The sequence below is a fragment of the Pseudorca crassidens genome, chromosome 9 (genome assembly GCF_039906515.1).
Source record: "Pseudorca crassidens isolate mPseCra1 chromosome 9, mPseCra1.hap1, whole genome shotgun sequence".
Classification (NCBI taxonomy): domain Eukaryota; kingdom Metazoa; phylum Chordata; class Mammalia; order Artiodactyla; family Delphinidae; genus Pseudorca; species Pseudorca crassidens.
Window position 1 is genome coordinate 41,299,559 of NC_090304.1, and position 22,874 is coordinate 41,322,432.

The 22,874-nt window shown below is 36.2% G+C and overlaps 1 protein-coding gene across 1 annotated transcript in view; it reads right to left on the minus strand.

Moving 5' to 3' along the window:
• The window catches only part of PDE3B (phosphodiesterase 3B), a 176,157-nt gene that overhangs the window by 33,690 nt on the left and 119,593 nt on the right, over positions 1 to 22,874 (minus strand). The window contains exons 4-8 of the mRNA XM_067749800.1: positions 22,720 to 22,862; positions 16,375 to 16,481; positions 8,273 to 8,474; positions 7,627 to 7,703; positions 645 to 796 (exon numbers count right to left, since the gene is read on the minus strand). Of these exons, the coding sequence (XP_067605901.1) occupies positions 645 to 796; positions 7,627 to 7,703; positions 8,273 to 8,474; positions 16,375 to 16,481; positions 22,720 to 22,862 (681 nt within the window). The remainder of the gene's footprint in view (positions 1 to 644; positions 797 to 7,626; positions 7,704 to 8,272; positions 8,475 to 16,374; positions 16,482 to 22,719; positions 22,863 to 22,874) is intronic.

Here is a 22,874-nt window from a genome sequence, read left to right on the forward strand (position 1 = left end):
TTAAGAACAAAAACAATATTAAGAACAAAAAAACCCCTACAATTATAAGTAGGTTATTTTCATTGTTTTTAATGACTATGCACATACTTTATTTTTTCATATTTTAACACATACAATGAAAAAAAATCAGCATAGAAAGTAATATATTGACTATACAACCAAATAAATGTGTCCATTTTAAAATGAACGCACTTAGTTATTCTAGGATGATGAGTTTAAAAGTAATTATTTTTAACCGAAGGTTTTCTTTCTTTTTTTTGTTTTTAATTGGGGTATAGTTGATTTACACTGTTGTGTTAGTTTCAGGTGTACAGCAAAGTGATTCAGTTATACATATACATATATCTATTCTTTTTCAGATTCTTTTCCCATATAGGTTATTACAGGATATTGAGTAGCATTTCCTGTGCTATATTGTAGGTCCTGGTTGTTTATTTTATATATAGTAGTATGTATATGTTAATCCCAAACTCCTCATTTATTTAAAGAAACTCTATTTTCAGGTGTTAATAGTGACTTTTCAGTAAAAAAAATTTTTTAAATCATTATATTAAAAACCTTGTTCTGGGCAAAAATAATAAGCTTAGTACTAACTAATAATATATTTCACCTTTACATAATCATATTGAAAATTTATCTTTTACATTTGGTTGCTCTTCATTCTGTGCCTCTTCTTTTAGGTGATTATCACCTTCCCAAAGTAATTTTCTGCAGTCTCTGTTCTCTGTTTCCACTTCTTGTTGAGCTTCCGTAAGGTTGAATGATGCTTTTGAGAAAACGGTATTGTCTTCATCACCTTTCAAAAAGTATTTAAAGTAATAAACAAGAATAAAACATGTCCTATATGAACAGTTTTATAAGAAAAATTTGTAAAAAGTATTCAGATAAATCGAACCATACTGGCCTTCAATCTAAATTAATGACACAGTTAAGTTGTATCTTGCTGGACCAGTTGGCCCAGGTACCTTGTGCTCAGGCAATATTTCACCTGATATAGCTACTCATGGATGAAAGAGAGAGTGGAAATTCATTATAAAAGTGAGAAAATGTCAGTCCCTCTCAGTAGGAAATTTTTTTTTTTTTTTAGTAGGAAATTTTTTTAAAACCAATTTCATGTAAACTACTTCTAATACCTGAAATTGTTTGAGTTTTGGATATGAAAATTCTAAACTCATAATTATGGATGAGATTAAGGCACATCTAAAAATTAGAACAATGTTATGAATTGTGAGTTATTTCTCTACCAATGTGATTAATAATACTCTTTTTCCCAAATTACATGGAAAAGGGAAGCAACATTGGTAGCTACATTTCATTCACTCATATGCAAAAGAATATTCATACTCATTCTATTTGTAATATGCTAACCAGGAAACTTTCCCCAAACACATCAACAGTAGAATAAACAAACTGTAGTGTATTCACACAATTGAACACTACAGAGCAAACAGAAGAAACTACAATCACATGCACCAATATGGATGATTTTTAAAAATACAATGTCAAGTGAAGGAAGCCAGACACAAAGGTATATACTCTGCAATTCTCTTTATGAAAAGTTCAAAAACATATCAAAATTGACACACATGAGTATTGAAAGACAGGATAAACATTATCTTTGGGGGAGATTCCTGGAAGTGGGGCATGAGAGGAGGTGCTGGTAATATTTTGTTTGTTGATCTGGGTGCTGACTACATATGTATATTAGATGTATGAAAATTCATCAAGCCACAGACCTAGGATTTATTTATTTTTCAATATGTAGGGATTTTTTAAAGTAAAAGTGTTTTTAAGAGTACTCATTCGAGTTGACTTTCAGAAGAACTAGGCTGGTTGGTTGGTTGATTGATCTATTTATTTCTATTGAAGTCTATCTGATTTACAGTGCTGTGCCAATCTCTGCTGTACAGCAAAGTGACTCAGTTATACACATATAGATGTTCTTTCAGAAGAACTAGGTTTAAATCCTGATTTTTGTACTTAATAATGGCAAGCTTTTCCCCCTGTAGAATGTGGATAATAACACCTATTTTACTAGATGGTACACATAATAGTTGATCAATAACTGTCAGTCAAATCTGAACCTAACACACTGAATATACTAAAAAATCATTAACTGATCATGATCAGGAAGTATTACCCTTTGGAAAATATTACTTTTCAAATGTTTCCAAATGAACACACTTTAAGAAAATTAAAAAATTCAGATTATTCAACTGTTCTTGGTAAGTTAAGGCACTAACTACAATTATGTTCTAAAATAGCTGTCAATCCAAAACTTGTTGACATTTGAAGTACATGATTTACTTTTTAATGATCTAAATTCCTAATAACTATATCTTACAGATAATAAGAAAAACAGATGAAATAAATATAGCAATTTCTTCTCCAAAGATGTCCACAGTACTATCTCTTATCCCACATGCATTCTTTTGAAATGTATTCTTATTGCTCCATCAAGAGAGCATTTATTTCCCAACCCCCTGGAATCTGGACAGGCCACATGACTGCTCTGATTAACAGAATATGACAGAAATGACAACTTTGTCTGGTCTGGGTTGAGCCATTAACTGGAGTGGCAGCTTTCATAGCCTCCTCTTTTGGCCTCCAGCCAAAATGTTGGAAGAAGACCAGAGAGAGGTCATATTTAAATGGACTGGTCAATAGCCAGCAGACACATGAGACATCTTGGAAACTCAGTCCAATCAATCCTTTGGATGACTGTCACCCTTGCCAATATCTGACTGCAATTACATGACAGCCCTCAAGTGAGAATCTCCCAGCTGAGACCAGTCAATGCAAAGAACTGTGAGAATTAATAATCCGTTGTGGTTTTTAAAAGGCTTTATTGAGTATAATTACATGCCATAAAACCCACTCAGAGTAAGTGTATAATTCCATAATTTTAGAAAATTTAGACTTCTGCAATATTCATGACAATCTAGTTTTTTTGTTTGTTTGTTTGTTTGGCCCAGAATTTTTATTATCATCATTATCTTCAAAACACCTGATTGCTTTGGTCTTTAGATTCAAAAAAGTCTTTTTTTATTAAAGTATAGTTGATTTACAATGTTGTGTTAATTTCTGCTGTACAGCAAAGTGATTCAGTTATACATATATATACATTATATTTTTATTTTTTTTTATTTTTTGGCCACGCTGTGCGGCATGCAGAACCTTAGTTCCCTGACCAGGGATCGAACCCGAGCCCCCTGCAGTGGAAGTGTGGAGTCTTAAGCACAGGACTGCCAGGGAAGTCCTACATTCTTTTTTAATATTCTTTTCCATCATGGTTTATCATAGGATATTGAATATAGTTCTCTGTGCTGCACAGTAGGACCTTGTTGTTTATCCATTCTATATATAATACTTTACTAACCCAAACCTCCCACCGCATGTCTCCCCCAAACCCCTCCCTCTTGGAACCACAAGTCTGCTCTCTATGCATGACAGTCTAGTTTTAGAACGTTCTCATCACCTCAAAAAGTACCCTTATGCCTATTTACAGTTCATCCTTATTTTCACCCCAGGCAACTGCTATTCTGATTATTGTCTCTATAAATTTGCCTTTTCTAGAATTTCATATAAATAGAATCAAACAATATGTAATCTTTTTAGCTTAGTTTTTTTCACTTAGAATAATGTTTGGAAGTTTATCCACGTAGTAGCATGTGTCAGCAGTTTGTTCTTCTTTTGTTAAACAGAATCCCATTGTATGGATATACCACATGATATTTATTCATTTACAAGTTGATGGACATTTTGATCTTTTCCAGTTTAGCACTATCATGAATAATGATGTCATAAGCATTCATAATCCTGTCTTTGAGTGCTCATATGTTTTCTCTTGAGTAAATTCTTATCCATGTTACTGCTGGGTAATACGGTAAATTTATGTCTAACTTTTTTGTTTGTTTGTGTTTTGTTTTTTTTTTTTTGGCCGCACCACACTGCGTGTGGGATCTTAGTTCCCCAACCAGGGATCAAACCCACACCCCCCACAGTGGAAGCACAGAGTCTTAACCACCGGACCACCAGGGAAGTCTCCATGTCTACCTTTTAAAGAAACTGTCAAAATGTTTTCCCAAGTGGGTTTACCATTTTACAATCCCATCAGCAATGCATAAGTTCCAATTTCTCTTCATCCCTGCCAACACTTGGTATTGTCTGTCTTTTTGATTATAGCTATTCTGGTTTGAGTTTACTGGTATTTCACTGTAGTATTAATCTGCATTTCCCTAATGACTAATGATGTTAATAATTTTTTCATGTGTTTACTACCCATTCATTTATATCCTTCATATCCTCCACCAAAAGTCTTTCACCAAAATATCTAAAATCTTTTGCCTGTGTTTTAATTGAGTTGGTTGACTTACTATTGAGTTAAAGAGTTATATGTCATGGTTATAAGACCTTTATCAGATGTGTAATTTGCAAATATTTTCTCCCAGTCTGTGGTTTGTCTTTGATTTTCTTATTGGTGTCTTTTGAAGTGGAAATAAGTTTTGAAATCAGGTAGTATCAGTCCTCCAAATTTGTTATTTTTCCAAATTGTTTTGGCTATTTTAGGCCATTTGTATTTCCATGTAAATTTTAACACCAATTTGTCAATTTCTACCAAAATAAGCCTACTGGAATTTGATCAGAATTGCAATGAATTTACAGATCAATTTGGAAGAACAGCCTGTTGACAGTACTGAGTTTCCCAATCTGTTTGCTATGCCTCTCAATTTATTTAGTTTCTTTAATTTTTCTTTAATTTTCTTTCTTTAGTTTTCTCAACGTTTTATAGATTTCAGTTTATAAATCTCCTAATTCTTTTGTTAAATTTATTTTAACTTTATTCTTTTTGATACTATTATGAATGGAAACATTTTCTAAATTTCAATTTTTGATGGTTCATTTCTGGTATAGAGAAATACAATTGATTTTGTACTTTGATCTTGTGACTTTGCTAAACTTGTTTATTGGTTCTAATAATTGTGTGTGTGTGTGTTTGTGTGTGTGTTTGAAATTTTCTACAAATGATCTGTGAATAAGGACAGTTTTATTTCTTTATTTCCACTCAGATATCTTTATTTTTTTATCTTTCTAGAAATTTTCCTGGCTAGAACCGCCAGTAAAATATTGAATACAAGTGCTGAAAGCAAAAATCCTTCTCTTATTCTTTTTTCTTTTTAACATCTTTATTGGAGTATAATTGCTTTACATTGTTGTGTTAGTTGCTGCTGTATAACAAAGTGAATCAGCTATACATATACATATATCCCCATATCCCCTCCCTCTTGCTTCTACCTCCTACCCTCCCTATCCCACCCCTCTAGGTGGTCACAAAGCACAGAGCTGATCTCCCTGTGCTATGCGGCTGCTTCCCACTAGCTATCTATTTTACATTTGGTAGTGTATATATGTCAATGCCACTCTCTCACTTTGTCTCAGCTTCCCCTTCCCCTTCCCCATGTCCTCAAGTCCATTCTCTACTCTGAGTCTTTATTCCTGTCCTGCCCCTAGGTTCTTCAGAACCATTTTTTTTTTTTTTTAGATTCCATATATATGTGTTAGCATACAGTATTTGTTTTTCTCTTTCTGACTTACTTCACTCTGTATGACAGACTCTATGTCCATCCACCTCACTACAAATAACTCAATTTCATTTCTTTTTATGGCTGAGTAATATTCCATTGTATATATGTGCCACATATTCTTTATCCATTCATCTGTTGATGGACACTTAGGTTGCTTCCATGTCCTGGCTATTGTAAAAAAATTCAAAAAGAGTCATGTCCCTTCTCTTATTCTTTTTTTTTTTTGCGGTACGCGGGCCCCTTACTGCTGTGGAGCACAGACTCCGGACACACAGCCTCAGCGGCCATGGCTCACAGGCCCAGCCACTCCGCTGCATGTGGGATCTTCACGGATCGGGGCACAAACCCATGTCCCCTGCATCAGCAGGCGGACTCTCAACCACTATGCCACCAGGGAAGCCCCCTTCTCTTATTCTTGATCTTAGGGGGAAAGCATCAATCTTCCTCTAGTAAGGATGATGTTAGCTCTGTGTTTGTTTCAAAGATGCCCTTTATCAGATTGAAGGACTTCTCTGATATTACTGGTTTGAGTGTTTTCATCATGAAAGAGTGTTGGATTTTGTCAAATGCTTTTTCTGCATCTAGATAGATTATCATGTGATTTTTTCCCCCTCTTTAATGGGGTGTATTACATTGATTAATTTTCAAATGCTAAACCACCCTTGCATTCCTGGCATAAATACCAATCGGTCATGGTATGACATTTTATCTGTTGCTAGATTCAGTGTGCTAGTATTTTGTTAAGGATATTGGAAATGTTGGTCTATAGTTTTATTTTCTTGTGATGCCTTTGTCTGCTTATGGTATCAGAGTAATACTGGTCTCATTTATAGAATGAGTTGGGAAGTTTGCCCTCCTATTTTTTGGAAGTTTGTGAAGGCTTGGTCTTCTTTCTTGTTGTTGTTGTTTTGTTTTGTTTTGCGGTACGTGGGCCTCTCACTGTTGTGGTCTCTCCCGTTGCGGAGCACAGGCTCCGGACATGCAGGCTCAGCGGCCATGGCTCACGGGCCCAGCTGCTCCGCGGCATGTGGGATCTTCATGGACCGGGGCATGAACCCGTGTCCCCTGCATCGGCAGGTGGACTCTCAAACACTGCGCTACCAGGGAAGCCCCTCTTATTGTTTTTTAGTCCTTTAAAATGTAAAACCCCAAAACTATTAAATTGTACACTATAATAGGGTGAATTTTAAAGTATGTGAAGGGATTGATAGGCACCTGTAACCCCTGAAAGGGCCTATTTCTGGTTTACCTTTATTCTTAGGATGCAGTACTGCTGAGTTTACCAAGTTACTCCTACCACGGCAAACCTTCAATTCCAATCTTTGTCTCCCTAGTCCCATGAAGCTACCAAAGGGACTGCTCATTCTGTCAGTCACTGGCCCCTCTGGAAGCAGCGAACACCCTTTTGGTAGCCCCAAACTTGAGACTCACTTTCTTGGATTTCTGTCCTCCTCCAGGTCTTATACTGGAAATTCTGAGGAGCTTGTTAGTTCTTCAGTGGCTTCAAGCAGATTTTTTTATTGTTAATAACTTGTAACTTTTCTAGCTACCTTCAGGGGATATGATGGTCTGAGTTACCTAGTTAACTATTAGTGGACACTTGAGTCATCAATGTTTTAAAGTTATAAAACAACTATAACTTTGTCACTAACAATATTTCTTGTTTGAGGGTATGTTTCAGAATAATATAATTAACTAAATTTTAAAACAACTCCTTTGTGTAATTATTTAAAAATGTATGCAGACGCTTTTGAGCTAAGATTATGCAATTTAAATTTCGAGGTTAATATAGTTAATCTCACTATTTATGAACCCTAGCCGTAACATAAGACTATATTCATTCGTACAGCACATTTTTACTCTTCAAAATACTTTCACCGTCTATTATTTATAATTTGCTAATAACTCCTCTGTGAAGTAAGAGATTATAATCTTCATTTTAAAGATGGATAGACTAAAAAACTCATTCATTTATTCATTTTAAAAAACAATGTAAGAAATTGTTCTTAAATTTAAACACACATGACTTTTGCAGTCTCACCTGACTTTTCCCTGTGGCAGTCTGTACCAGCCTCTGGTTCAGATGCTGAAGCATATTTCAATATTTGATGTCCACAGCTTATAAAATAAAACAGATAAATATATGTATATGATAAGTGAGGCAAAATTTTTTTACCTAAATACAATCAGAAAATCTGGTTATTTTTTAACTGCAAGATCCCAACTGCAAAATATCCTAATATTCCAATCTCTCTATAAACTTAACAGGCTTTATCCTAGAAAGCACCTGTGTCCCTATGAAGGAAATAACATATTTTGGAAGTAACACTGAGATCTGAGGTAAACACTTATTACCATCAAAGCAGAAATAAGAACAAACACCATATGAACTGGGTACTGTAAATAGGTACTAAATTAGTACATACTAAAATAATTCTCGTACATTTACTGATATCTTATGATGGATAAAATACCACTATATTTCACTTCAGATGGAGATCATTTAGCTGGGAAATGAATAATGGCACTGAAATGAAAAAAAATTGTTTAGAATAAAAACTGCTAGATGAAGAAGAGGATGTAGTATTCATTAATCATCTAGTTATAATACAGAACAAGAAAACTGGTTATACTTTATTAAAATAACCTATATTTTGAAACAAATAGTAAACACTTGGGAAACTTACCTGTTACATAAATTGCTATCAGAATTTCTAAGTTGCTGATAAAAATCTGGTGAATTGGGTGCATTGCTCAGAGATCTGTGTAAAATAACACTTGGCTTAGTAAGAAAATCAGCAGTGTCAGGAAATTCTATAGGCGATCGGTTAGTTGGAGAGCCAGCAGACATTGGTCCATGACTGGGAGAATTCAGGCCGGGTAAAGTACCTAGAAAATTGAAAGAGAAGAAAGAGATATGTATGTATGTATGTACTGATATGTATGTGTTTATTGTCCGTGTTTGGGTGTTTATAAAGAGCATTTTCCTTCTTTAAAGAAAGCAAAGTATTTACAGTTAAATGATTAACTAGATTTCTACACGGAGCTATCTTCAACACCTTCTACGAATTCAGGCAGAATATAGACCATATTTGTCATCATCGATGACTGTGGAATAAACACCCTGTGGCAGGATGGCACATAGTAGGTAAATACTAAAAGTATAACTAAAATGTACATAATGTGTGGCACAAATTTTCCTAATTCATATTGGTCTTTATCTTTAACATTTTGTGTCCCTACCAGCTTGATTATCCACATGAACAAAAGCATCTTTACCAAATTTTATTGAATATTTTTCAGTACAATACAATTCATTTTTATTGAAGAACCAAAGTTCTTGATAGCATTAAGCAAATTAAGCATATGATAAAATTATATTAACACAACAGCAGATCCCTTAAAAAATCCACATCTTTCCAGCTCATTCATTCATTCAACAAGTATTTGAGAGCCTATTATATGCTGGAAAACATGCAGCGTTTCACAATGGAGAAAAAGATGCCATCCCTACAACTCAATGAACCTAAAGTCTAGTGGAAAATACAAGCAAGTGCTAAGTGTTAAAATAAGGGGAAAAAAAGAGTGCTTCAGAAATACATCCCTAATCCTATTGATTTACTCAAGAGCCTTTGCTGGGTGCCTTGAACTAAGGGTATATCTGGACAGGTGTAGGTGGATTTAAAACTTTATTTTGAAATAAAGATCCAAGTAAAGTGTGCATCAGAGAGGAAAGCAAATAACAGTTGTTAAGGTATTATGGTATTTTCAGACATAGTTACAGATGTGTGTGATGGTTAATTTTATGTGTCAACTTGGCTAGGTTATCATGCCCAGTTGTTTGGTCAAATTCCAGTCTAGATATTGCTGTGAAAGTATTTTTCAGATGTGATTAACATTGAAATCTGTAGACTGAATAAAGCATATTGCCCTTTATAATGTGGACTGGCCTCATCCAATTTGTTGAAGGCCTTAAGAGAAAAGACTGAAGTCCCCCAAAGAGGAAGGAATTTTCCCTCCAGACTGCCTTCAGAGTCAAAACTGCAACATTGACTCCTGCTAGAATTTCCAGCCTGGCAGCCTGCCCTAAAAATTCTGGACCTGACAGCCCTCTCTATCTGGCGAGCCAATCCCCATCAGTCAATCAATCAATCAATCACTCCCCACCCCATGTATATGTATGTAAGTATATATGTATGTATGTAGGTATATACACATGCACGAACATCCTATTAGTTCTATTTGTCTGGAAAACCCTGACTAATACAATGTGTTACTCTATTTAATCTTCATAATAGCCCTGTGAGTTAAGTAGCATTTTCATTTTACATGTGCAGGGCTGCCAACTGCTGTTCTATCAAACTGATTTGTTTAGAGGCTCCTATAATTTCATATAATGTTGGGGCTGAAAAAGATTTTATAAATAATCGGTCAAACACTTTAAAGTTTCAGAAGAGGAAACCGAGGACTAGAAAGGAGAAGTATCTTTCTTGTCAAAATAATAACAGTTAGTTACTAACTGGAGACTGAAGTCCCAATTTTCAGCATTCTTTTTTCTATTATAATACTGAGTGTCCGAAACCCTGACAAACAGGCTGAGAAGAATAAAGGATAGCCTAATTTTAGGGTAGAAATTTCATATAACATAGAAAAGCTTCGCGGAGAAGACAACATGGTAAAGAAAATCCCAGCAACCCTTATAAAATACTTTCTACAATACAGATTCATCGTTTTGTTATAAACCTTTTAAATTGTGAAATATAACACACATATAGAAAAGTTGTAACAGGAATGCTCACCACTCAAGCTAAAACATAAAACATGGCCAGAGGTCAGAAACCCATGCCCAATATCTAATTCCCCTCCCTCTCATTAAAGGAAAGCATTACTTCGACTTTTATGGTAGTGTTTTTCTTGCCTCTCTTTATACCACATATGTTATCTCTTTACAGTTTAGTTTTGCCCTTTCTTTGAACTTTGTAAACTGAATCAGATAGTATAAATGCTTTTATGCCTTGCTCAACATTTTAAAAAGATGTTTCACATGTTCATTCATTTTGAATGACATATAAAATTGTATGTATGAATATAGCACAATTTTATTTCCCTGTTCAATTACTGAACTGCCAAATTGTTTTCCAAAGTAGCTGTAGCATTTTACTTTCCAATCAGTGATGTATGAGTGTTCCTACCTCTGAACATTTTTCCAACACTTATACTGTCTTTAGAATTATAGACATCATAGTGGGTGTGAGGTCATGATTCCTTGTGGTTTTGATTTGCATTTCCCTAATGACTAATGATGCTGAGTATCTTTTCACGTGGTTAGGGCCATTTGTATACCTTCTTTGGAGAAACACCTATTCAAATCTTTTGCCAATTTTTTAGTGAGGTCAGTTCTGTGTTTATCATTGAGTTTTAAGACATCTTTGTCTATTCTGAATACAAGTCCATTGTCAAATCGTAATTTGCAAATATTTTCTCCCATCCTGTGGACTGTCTTTTCACTTTCTTTAGGTGTCTGTTGAAGTAAATACAAATGATTTAATTTTAATGAATTCCTATTATCAATTTTTAAAAAATATTTATTTGGTTGCTCTGGGTCTTAGTTGCGGCAGGCGAGCTCCTTAGTTGCGGCTCACAGGCTCCTTAGTTGCAGCATGCGAACTCTTAGTTGCGGCTTGCATGTGGGATCTAGTTCCCTGACCAAGGATCGAACCCGGGTCCCCTGCATTGGGAGCTTATAGCCTTATCCACTGTGCCACCAGGGAAGTCCCCCTCTATTATCAATTTGTTTCATTTATGGACTGTACTTTGGGTGTCTAAGAATATCCAAACTCAGAGATTTTCTCCTATGTTTTCTTCTACAAGTTTTATGGTTTCACTCTTATATTTGAGTGTACAAGCATTTAGAGTTAATTTTTGAGTATGATGACAGGTATGGTTCCAAATTCATTCTTTTTCATTTGTATATCTATCCAGTTGTCCCAACATCATTTGTTAAAAACACTATTTCTTCCCCTTTGAATTACCTTGGCACACTGGCTGAAAATCAATTGACCATGTAAGGGTTTATTTCTGGACTCAGTTCTATACCACTGAGTTGGAATATCCTTATGCCAGTGTCACTGTCTTGATTGCCATAGCTTGGTAGTAAGTTTTAAAATTTACAAGTGTGAGTCCCCCAGTTTTCTTCTTTTTTTTATTAAAGATTATTTTAGCTACTCTGGGTCCCTTGAATTTCTATATGAATTTTCAGATCAGCTTCTCAAATTTCTACAAAGAAGCCAGCTCAGATTTTGATAAGGATTTGTACTAAATTTAGAACAATTTAAGGAGTATTGCCATCTTAACAATATTAAGTCTTCTGGTCCACGAACATGGGATATTTTCCATATGGGTCTTCCTGCGACTTCCCTGGTTGGTCCAGTGGTTAAGACTCTGCGTGCCAATGCAGGGGGCATGGGTTTGATCCCTGGTCGGGGAACTAAGATCTCACATGCCACACAGCATAGTCAAAAATTAAAAAAAAAAAAAAATCTGGGTCTTCTTTAATTTCAACATTTTATAGTTTTCAGTGTACAAGTCTTGCACTATTTTGTTAAATTTATTCCCAAGTATTTTTTAATAAATGTATTTATTTTATTTTTGGCTGCGTTGGGTCTTCGTTGCTGTGTGTGGGTTTTCTCTAGCTGCGGCGAGTGGGGGGCTACTCTTCATTGGGGCGGACGGGCTTCTCACTGCGGTGGCTTCTGTTGCAGAGCACGGGCTCTAGGCTCGTGGACTTCAGTAGTTGCAGCACACAGGCTCAGTAGTTGTGGCTCACAGGCTCTAGAGCACAGGCTCAGTAGTTGTGGCACACGGGCTCAGTTGCTCTGCGACATGTGGGATCTTCCTGGACCAGGGATTGAACCCGTGTCCCCTGCAATGGCAGGCAGATTCTTAACCACTGTGCCACCAGGGAAGTCCTGAAATTATTTTCTTAATTTCAGTTTTGCATTGTTCATTGCTAGTATATAGAAATACAATTGATTATCGATTATAGATCTTGTATTCTGCCACACTGATGAACTTGTTTATTGGTTGTAATAGGTTTAATGAATTTCTTAGGATTTATAAATGTATGATTATGTTGTCTGAAAATAGTTTTACATCTTCCTTTTATTCATTTTTACCTAAACTTCCCTGAGTAGAACCTCCAACCCAGTATTGAGTAGAAGTGGTAATTATTTTATAATTATTTAAATTATTTTATAATTTTTATAATTTCTAATTCTTTATATTCTTTCTGTGGTGAGACACTGTTGTCATACTGTCCTTATTTTAGATATGGTTTCCTCAAGTTCTTTAAACATATTTATGGTAGCAGATTTAAAGTCATTACTAAATCCCAAATCCAAGCCTCCTCAGGGAAATTTTGTTGGCTGTTTTTTTTTTGTTTGTTTGTTTTTTTTTTTTTTTTTTTTGCGGTTCGCGGGCCTCTCACTGTTGTGGCCTCTCCCGTTGCGGAGCACAGGCTCCGGACGCGCAGGCTCAGCGGCCATGGCTCACGGGCCCAGCCGCTCCGCGGCATGTGGGATCTTCCTGGACCGGGGCACAAACCCGTGTCCCCTGCATCGGCAGGCGGACTCTCAACCACTGCGCCACCAGGGAAGCCCTGTTGGCTGTTTTTCATTGTCTACATGGCGAAAAATTTCTTGTTTCTTTGCATGCTTCATGGTTTTTTTGTTGAAAACTGGACATTTTAGATAATATGTTGTAACAATTCTAATATCAGATCTCTCCCACCCTCAAGGTTTACGCTGCTGGTTTTTTGTTTGTTCGTTTTTTGTTTCTGATTATTCATTGAGTGATTTCCTGGACTCATTATGTAGATTTTGTTTTCTCTGAGGTGTGTAGCCACTGAGTTCTCTGCTGCCTTTTTTCCCTTTTCTCCTTGATTTACGCTTGCTTTCTTAGAAGCCATTCTTGGGTCAGTGTAATTTAGATGAGACAGAAGATTACTTTAAATGTCTTGCCTCTATGTCATCTGTAGATGAGAGTCTGTTTGAAAAGATACAACTTCAAACTTCCAGGCAGTTTACAAGACAGCCTTAGCTTTTACTTCCTGCTTGTGCAGGACCTCAAGGTCAGCTACAGATGGAGTGACCAGGGCCTTCACCTTTCCCAGATCTTTCCTGGGCATGTGCACAGCCCTAATAAACATGTGCTCAGCCTAGTATATGTGGTGGGATAAGTGTCCAAATTCTTTTCTTGGATATCCAGTTGTTCTGGCCCCTTTTGTTAAAAAACAAAAAACAAAAAACTATCCTCTTCTGTTGCCAGAGCTTTCCACTTCCCCAGGGTCATCTAGTGTCCTGGATTTCCTTTTAAATTCCCAATCAGCTCTTGTTCGCCCCAGTTGAAATCACAGCCTTAGGCACTCACAATGTTGCCTGGCATAGGGTATAGGGGTTTTTTGTTTGTGTTTTTGGAGAGCTGAGCTCTGAGTTAAATGAAATATCCACAGCACCCTGGGAGTAGAAGTGTTTGCCAGGGGGCTTGAACAAAACGTTTACTGTACTGTTGCTTTTAATGCAGTTTCTAAAGAGGTAAGACTCTAATGGCTGCAAAGCTAGTGGCTTTTAGCTGTAGTATCACTGAGCTGGGCAGACAGAGGGTTTGGGAAGTGCCCCCAATTAAGCTGTTGCAGAACCCCACTGTCTCACCAAGGTTCAGTAGGTAGTTTCTCTTGTATAGATGACTTCTAGTTCTCTGGCTTTCGTTAACTTCCAGAATTCTGAAATGATTGAGTTTAGTTTTTTGCCCCTATTTTTGTTGTTTTAGCAGAAGAACAAGTTTACTGAGATCCTCTCTCTGCCATTCCGGAAGCTGATCGCTATATATGATTTTAATCCTTTGAAACTTGTTGAGACTTGTTTTATAGCTCAGCAAATGGTCTATTTTGATCAATCTTGTGTGTGTCCTTGGAAAAAATATGTATCTTGTAATGTCTGAGTGTGGTGTTTTATAGTCGATTAGGTCAAGTCAGTTAAATCATGTTGTCCTAATCTTCCATTTATCTATGACTAATATTTTGGTTTGCTTATTCTACTAGATAATGAGAGTGATGAGTTAAAATCTCCAAAATGAAGACAGATGTGTCTTTCTCTCCCTTTAGTTCTGTCAATTTTTGGTTTGTGTATTTTATTTTAATTAATTTTTGGTTTGTGTATTTTATTTTAATTAATTAATTTTTGGTTTTGTGTTTCATACCCACGAGATCAGACCTGTGTCCTTATATTTAGTGTGCCTTTTGTAAAGAGCATGTACTTGAGTCTTGTGTTAATTGTCTGACAGTCTGTATCTATTAACTGGAGTGTATTTTCAACTTTTTTGTGGAAAACTGCACATTTCAGATAATATACTCCAGCAACTCTGGTCAGATCCCTGGCACCCCCAGCTCCCCACCAGCCACCCACGCTAGGTGTATATTTAATATAGTTTGCTTAATCCTCCATCTTGCTATTTCTTTTTTAGTTATTCTTTATGTTTCTGTTTCTTATTTCCTCTTTTCTTGTATTATTTTAGATTATTCAAGGTTTTTTTTTTTTAAATCCTGCCATTTTACCTCCTATATTAGCTTCTTACTTATACTTTTTCTTTTATTCTTTTAATTATCACCCTGGATATTACAATGTGCATCTTTGAAGTATTAGTTTCTTTTAAATTAGAACTTTTTTAGTACTTTTCAATCACTGCCAGTACACTGTAAGTTTAAGTCCAATTTACCCCTTTCCCACCCTTTGTGCCACTGTTACCATATACTTGACTTCTTTATACACTATGCAGGCCACAAGGGAGTCACTGTTTTTAATGATCAGTATTCTCTTACGTACCCACATATTTAGGCTTACCAGTGCTTTTCATTCATTCCTGCAGATCCATGCTTCAATCTGGATCATTTTCCTCCTACCTAAGGAACTTCCTTTGCTGAATCTTAGCAGTGCAAGTTTACTAGCAATAAATTCTACCAGCTTTTGTTTGTATGAAAATAATGTTATTTCACCTTAAGTTTTAAAGGATATTTTCACTGGATAAAGAATTCCAGGTTGGCAAGTTTTGTTTTGCAATACTTTAAATATGCCAATCTATTGTCTTTGGTGACTGTAGTTAATAATACTGTATTGCATATAATACTGTATTTCATATTTGAAAGTTGCTAAGAGAATAGATCTTAAAAGTTCTCATCACAAGAAAAAAAAATTTGTAACTATGTGTGGTGACAGATGTTGACTTATGGTGATCATTTCACAACATATACAAATATCAAATCATTTTGCTATATACCTAAAACTAATATAATGTTATGTCAATTCACCCCCCCATAGATAGATAATTGGATAAAAATTCTATTAGAATGACTTATTATAGGATATAGGATATAGTCAGGGTTTTTTCCTACTCTCATATTAAGATTTTTTTTTCTCCCTCCACGATTATCATGCTACAAAAGAATGCTCTTTCTGGGGTTTTCCCTTGTTCTCTGTCTACAACTACCCAGGTTAAATAGTTCTATATTTTATCCCTGAATTACTAGTGCCTAACGAAGTGCCTGATACATAGTACTTGTTCAAAAATTAATAAATGAATGAGCAAACTCTTAATAGCCAACCCAAACTGCTTAGTTATGTTAACTTATAACACATGAAATGGTATTCAAAATTAGCTATAAATAGGTAATGACAAGGTTTGCACTACCATATACTTTGAGGCCTCCCATATTTAAGTCACAAAAATGGTTTCTTACCAGCTCTTCTTAGACCTATATGGTGGGTTAACGATACAGAAGATGACCTTTGCTTCGGGATTGTCAGTGGATTTGAACTAAAAGGTCCATTTAGATAGCATCCTTGACTAAAAGGGAAAGATAATAGGTTAAGATTTTTAAAAACATGAGAAAAAAATTCCTTTTTTCCTTATGGTCTTCAATTCAATTAGCAAATATCTGCTTATACATTTAGTTTAGACATCTATCTAGTGCCTAAGGAGTAAAGCAGGAGCCAGCAAACTTTTACTGTAAAGAACCACGTAGTAAACACTTTGAGCTTTGCAGGCCATAAGGTCTCTGCAATTACTCAACTCTGCCAACTGCAGTATAAAAACAGCCATAAACAATAATAAACAAATGAGTATTGTTTCAATATAATTTTATTGACAAAAACAGGTATGGGCCACATTAGGTCCACAGGCTATAATTTGCTGAACCCTGGCTTCAAGCAGGTTATGAATATCACCTGGAGGGCTTCTTACTACACAGATTTCTAGTCCCATCCCCAAGATTTCTGATTCAAAAGGTCTGTGAAGGTCTCCCCTTCTTCACAGATATTGATTACCCACTGACGCAATCATATCCTGGAACTGAAATGTTTATTACAGGTTTTAGGGTTCTTATGAAGAAATTACATATAGGTGAGCAGTTACAGTATACCAACTGATACATAAAAGGCATTTTAAGATTATATATTTTAAAGCTTTTGGCCCAATGCCATACATATAGCACTTCCTTTCTTAGTCACTAGCCTGTTTTCTTCTGTTAGTCAATTCCTGATTGGGCACTTTGCTACAGGATCAAGGACAAATCTAGATTCTCTATTTTCCACTCAATATTTTGTTAGTATAGGCTGAGTTCTCAAGATTTTCCCTAACTCCTTCATCTTTTTTGTACTTCCACACCCCCTTACTCAAGGAAAATCTGTTTTTCAGCATCAGATATATCTGATGCTATCTTTGTATGTGTTTTTCCACCTGTAAAATTAGAGATTTAGAATAAAGGACTTCTAAGATAACATCTAGCCTTTAGATTCTATAACATTTTTTGCTCAATAGTAATAATAGTTTGTTGGCAATGTTACAAAAAGAGGCAATATGTAAATAATACCACTCAATAAACTCATCTCCCTACCAATGCTCAAACATTCTTTGTATTTGAATATTCATTGCCTACATACAGAGTGGGAGAGATGGGGAAAGAAGAGTGACAATACCACCCAGGGCAATATTCAAATAGAACAATCTGTGTACTCTACCAACATCTACTTCCTGATTAATATTCAAAACAAAGACAGGGTTTTCTCCTTCAGAGAAGAGACCCGAAGCACTGCTCCATAGTCTTCTACCTTAATCCAGGGGGCCTAATCATTGAAACAGCTGTTTAGAATTGAGAGGTCAAATGACAGGTTTTCAGCTCAGTTCCAGAATCATTAATTCCCTGCCTATAACCAGATAAATATATACCGCAATGAGATTACATAAAAAATACTGAAGAGTGTATAACTGATTCACTTTGCTATAAAGCAGAAACTAACACACCATTGTAAAGCAATTATACTCCAATAAAGATGTTAAAAAAAAATACTGAAGAAAGCAGAGGGCAAGATAGGCTAGGAGTCCCAGTGATTATTAATAGTTGGTAGGAAGGTGATTAAAGTCAGACTTCGGAATCGGTCTTCAAATCCAAGTGCACAAGCATTACAAGAGATGTCAAATGTTATGGTCACAGAGTTAAGTCATATGTTAAGAGTTGATTTCTAAGACAATCAATGCAAATTACCTTGACAAGTTTTGTATCACCTCATTTATTATTTTTTTTTAGGTAGCTGTAAAACTTTCTGGCTCCAACATCCAGATTTGCAGAGCCATTATCTTAAAAACTGAGTGGGATGACACCATTAGCCCTCTTGAATCTCTGCAGTTCAAATAGGTTCCAGGCATTGGTATAAATCTCTAATAAATTATGAGACACATAATTGAGAAGCTGGTTCCCAAGTACATTATTTAGAAGACATACTATTGCCAGGCAACAAGTTATTAGATTTAATTACAGAGCACTTACGGCTATGAACGATGAATCTGAATAGGTTAAAGGCAAGCCTCTTTAGTGTAGGGGTACCTATAGTTGATGGCCCTCAGAGTTTTGGTATGCAATTTGCCTACATTTCCCAGGGAAAGTCTTTTCAAAGGAAATAAGCTGTGAGTTCTGAATACATTGTTTGTCCACAGGGAGGGTCTGGGTCCCAGCAGGCATTCCATGCATAGCAGTTTAGCCATTCTTTTAACCCTAGGTACTAACACTGTACTTGGGTAATTCAATTGTCAGCTAACCCAGAAAAGCATTCTTCAACTCTTCCTGGAATTTCCTGACCAGTAAAACTTCATCCTAGGTCTGAAACTTAAGCAGAAGGCAGTATCAACTGTCATATGGACACCATACCCCTGCAGGATACTTGTTAAGCAGCTGTTTATCTTCAAAGACCCATTTTAATGTAATCCCAAACTCTTTACAGTAGTCAAGCAGGTCTCAGAAGGGTTGTAATGACTAATGCAAGGTAGAAAATGAAAATTGCCATAAAAGAGCAAAGAAAAGGTGTTAAAGAGATTCAGAGGCGAAACAGATTACTTTTCCTTGGAGAACAAGGGAGGGGGATGTCAGCGTGTTATTCTTAAACTGTGACATCTGAGCTCAATCTTTAAAGACATACAGAAATAGGGGTCAGAGGGTCTCTTCTAGGTAGAGGGAATAACTAAAAAGGGGCACAACTGTGCACAAACAGAGGGAATATCAAACAGTTAAGCTTGACTGGATTTTCAGATAAATAAAGGTGATACCGGAGAGGTATTTTGGTGTTATAAAGTAATGGCCTTCTTAATTAAAATCTCAAGTCCTCTAAGAGATGAACAGTGGTAAACTCTTTTTTTTTTAATTAATTAATTTATGGCTGCATTGGGTCTTTGTTGCTGCATGCAGGCTCTCTCTAGGGGCCACTCTTCATTGCGGTGCATGGGCTTCTCATTGCAGTGGCTTCTCTTGTTGCAAAGCACGGGCTCTAGGCGCGTGGGCTTCAGTAGTTGTGGCATGCGGGCTCAGTAGTTGTGGCATGCAGGCCTTAGAGTGCAGGCTCAGTAGTTGTGGTGCACGGGCTTAGTTGCTCCACGGCATGTGGGATGTTCCCAGACCAGGGCTCAAACCCGTGTCCCCTGCATTGGCAGGCGGATTCTCAACCACTGCGCCACCAGGGAAGCCTCAGCAGTGGTAAACTCTTAAGAGTAGGTAATACAGTGGCTGTTCAAGTAGGACTAATTCTTCTTCCTTGTGGTTTTCCTCCTTTGGAGTCCTCTCATCATACCTAACATAAGGTTTATAATACTTCACTTTTTTTCTCCAGGCAAATCATAAAGAAAACCAAACTTAAGTCCTATATTACGCTTTACACAAATGAGGCAGCTGAAAAATATAATTCAGCTTAATTTTCAAAGGGACTGAAACTAAAAACAAAATTATGAGAAAACTTCAAGGAAGAGTCTAACACAAGTTACATGCCTGTTACTTTCACGTAGAGAGCTTTCCAAATCATTTTTCTACTCTTATTCTTTGCAAGACTGCTCATCTCTGTTTGCTTAATTTTTCCAAGTAAGGGTGCAACTTTGTCATGAGGGAGTAACAGAATTTTAAATCTCAGGCTAGGAATTTGGGCAGTATTCTATGGGTGTTGATAAATGTCCAAAAACTTAATGATTAGTAAAAACTGTATAATCAAAGTTTTGTTTACGGAAGATTTCTGGTGGAAGGGTAGAAGATGGATTGGGTAGTGAAGGATATTAGAAATGGAAGGATAATTCAATAGCCCACGTAAGGAATAATGAAAACATGAAATAGTGTAGGCAAAGTGATAAAGGAAAAAAAGGAATAGAGAGGAAAAGAGGTTTAGAGATAGACTTGACAACTGTTATCTATAGAGTAAGGTAACAGGATGTATAGATAACACCAAGTTTTCTAGGTAAATCAATTTTGTAAGCAACCACAAAACTAGAGGACTGCAGCACTGTGCCAGGAAATGAGGACAGAATAATAGTAACAGAGGGAAAAGCAGCTGGAGGGATAAGAAATTTGGTTTCAGACATAGTTTCAGGGAGCAGGAGGTTCAATATTTAAATCATGCTGAAATCATAGGGTGATTTAAAATCATAGTCAGAGAAGCTATGATCAGAATCCAGAGCTACATTCGTATCAAAACTAGGACATGTGATCTCCATTCTGGAGTACTCTAATAAATTCAAAGTGAATGCCTCATGATTACAGAGTTACAAGCCTATTTGTTTTGTGCTACTAAAGCGTAAATGTTCCCAAACAAAATGTCACCATACGTTAATGATCTATAGCTATGATGTCTAATATGCCTGCCATTTATGTCTATATGATAGTTGCATATGGCTCTTTGTATTTTAATTAATTAAAATCAAATCAAATTTAAATTAAGTTCCTTAGTCATACTAGACACATTTCAAGCTCTCAGTAGCCACACGTAGCTGGGGACTACCAAATTGCATGTACAGCTATAAAAAATTCCAGTCATCACAGAAATTTCTATTGGACGGCACTGATCTAGAGACTTGAATTTCAAAAGGAAGAGTGGTTGTAAATGCTTCATATATTCCCCTTTACCCTACGTTCAAAGTATACTTAGAAATTTATTACTGAAAAGCTCCAGCTTCTGCACACTAGAAAGATTACTTCTAGCCTCATCTCTTTAAAGTAGATGTTTCCTAATATGGCCAATTACTGTATTCTTCAAAGTTCTAAATCTTTTATGAGGCATATGATTTTGTTTTAATGAGTGTTAAGTAAATATATGGAATCTGCCTATACTTACCTTTAACTCTGAGATATGTTCGTATAAAGATTAGTTTTCCTTGGACCATGTTTCTATTTTATTATCAATCGTGTGAGGCAGGAGTATAAAAATAACCTTAACTCAGTGCATCAAACGTTTCTTTTATCTTAAATGCATTGCTGTTACATCAATGTGATGGAAAGATGAAAAAACAGAATCATTTTCATCATTCTTTCTTAAACGCAAAAGTATTCTCAAGATATTTCCCAGGGTTAAGAAATACCTGTCATATTTTCAGTTCCTAACGTCATTTACTTCGTCATATCCTGCTTCCGTTAACAAAACAACAACAACAACAGCAACAAAAACCATTATCCTGTTTAGGCTCTGGGCTAGCTTTGGACCAAAGCTCATTTTCCTGTGATGTTCTCTTCATACTTGAATCCATTCCTATTTTATAAATCATTTCACTCAATTTTTCTTTCATAAAAATGGAGTTCATCTACTTGAATGTACTGTATAAGATTCAAATTAATAAACCACACAAGCATCTGGAAAATTACAATGATCTGATCATATTTCATATATAAAATGTTCATATAAAGTTTAACAGATAAATCGCTCTGGTCCAACACTGCCACCTACTGTTTCAAATGTGTAGCTACACAGGTCAAGTTAAAAGTATCAACACAACACATGCTCAGTCCTAACAAAGTGGTTTAACAGGAAATTTACACTGGTTCCAATTTTATTAACATGGTTAGATAATTGACTAAATAGAAGCTTATAACTCACACAAGATATCAATATCTTTCCTGGCCTTTAAAAGGCAAAGTATTGAATCCTTTGTTATCAGAGTAAGTGGATATATATACATTCAGAAGATCTCAGCTCCTGCAATCTCCCAGCCTCACTCACTTGGTTGCAGTTACTGACACCTCTCCTTTGTAGGGTTAGCACTGTTTAGTTCCAAGTAAATACTCAAGAGAATATACAATATATTAGTAGTTTTAGTTCCCCAGCAGGAACAGGGCTTAAAAGTGTCCTGTTACCTTACATCTCACGTCTGAGGTAACATCTGCGGTGAACCTTGGGGATGCTCCTCCTTTCACAAGTCAGAAACTGTTGACCAATCTCTGAATACTACGCAGGGGCCTGGTGACTGCCCCTAATATGGCCACCTCTACCGTGGCTTTCCCAGTACTGCATCCTAAATTGATCCTTGTTTCCTTAAACTGCCTCCCTGATTCATGTTCTTAAGACTCCGGCATGCTTTGTACCCAACTTACCTATTTGGGGGGAAAGGAGATTACCTTCTTTTTAAGAATCAGTTTCTCTATCAGGCCACGTTACAAACAAAGCCATCCTGTACTAAAATACTTCCAGTGTTCCTTTATGCTTTTAGAACTATTTCAAACTTCATTCACAGAAAGAAAGTTGATGTATTAGATTCAGGTTTCTTGAAAAGGCTCTGGGGATTTTACCTTAAGATGCCAAATTCTTGGTGAGCCCTTTTGCCATTATTGCGTTCCCACCTTGGAGAAGTCTGGTCGATAGGTGGCAGACCTGAGGTTCCCGAGCTCCTTCTCAGCTGTGGGGTTGATAAACTATTCCTACTGTTTAGCCCCTGTTGGATAAT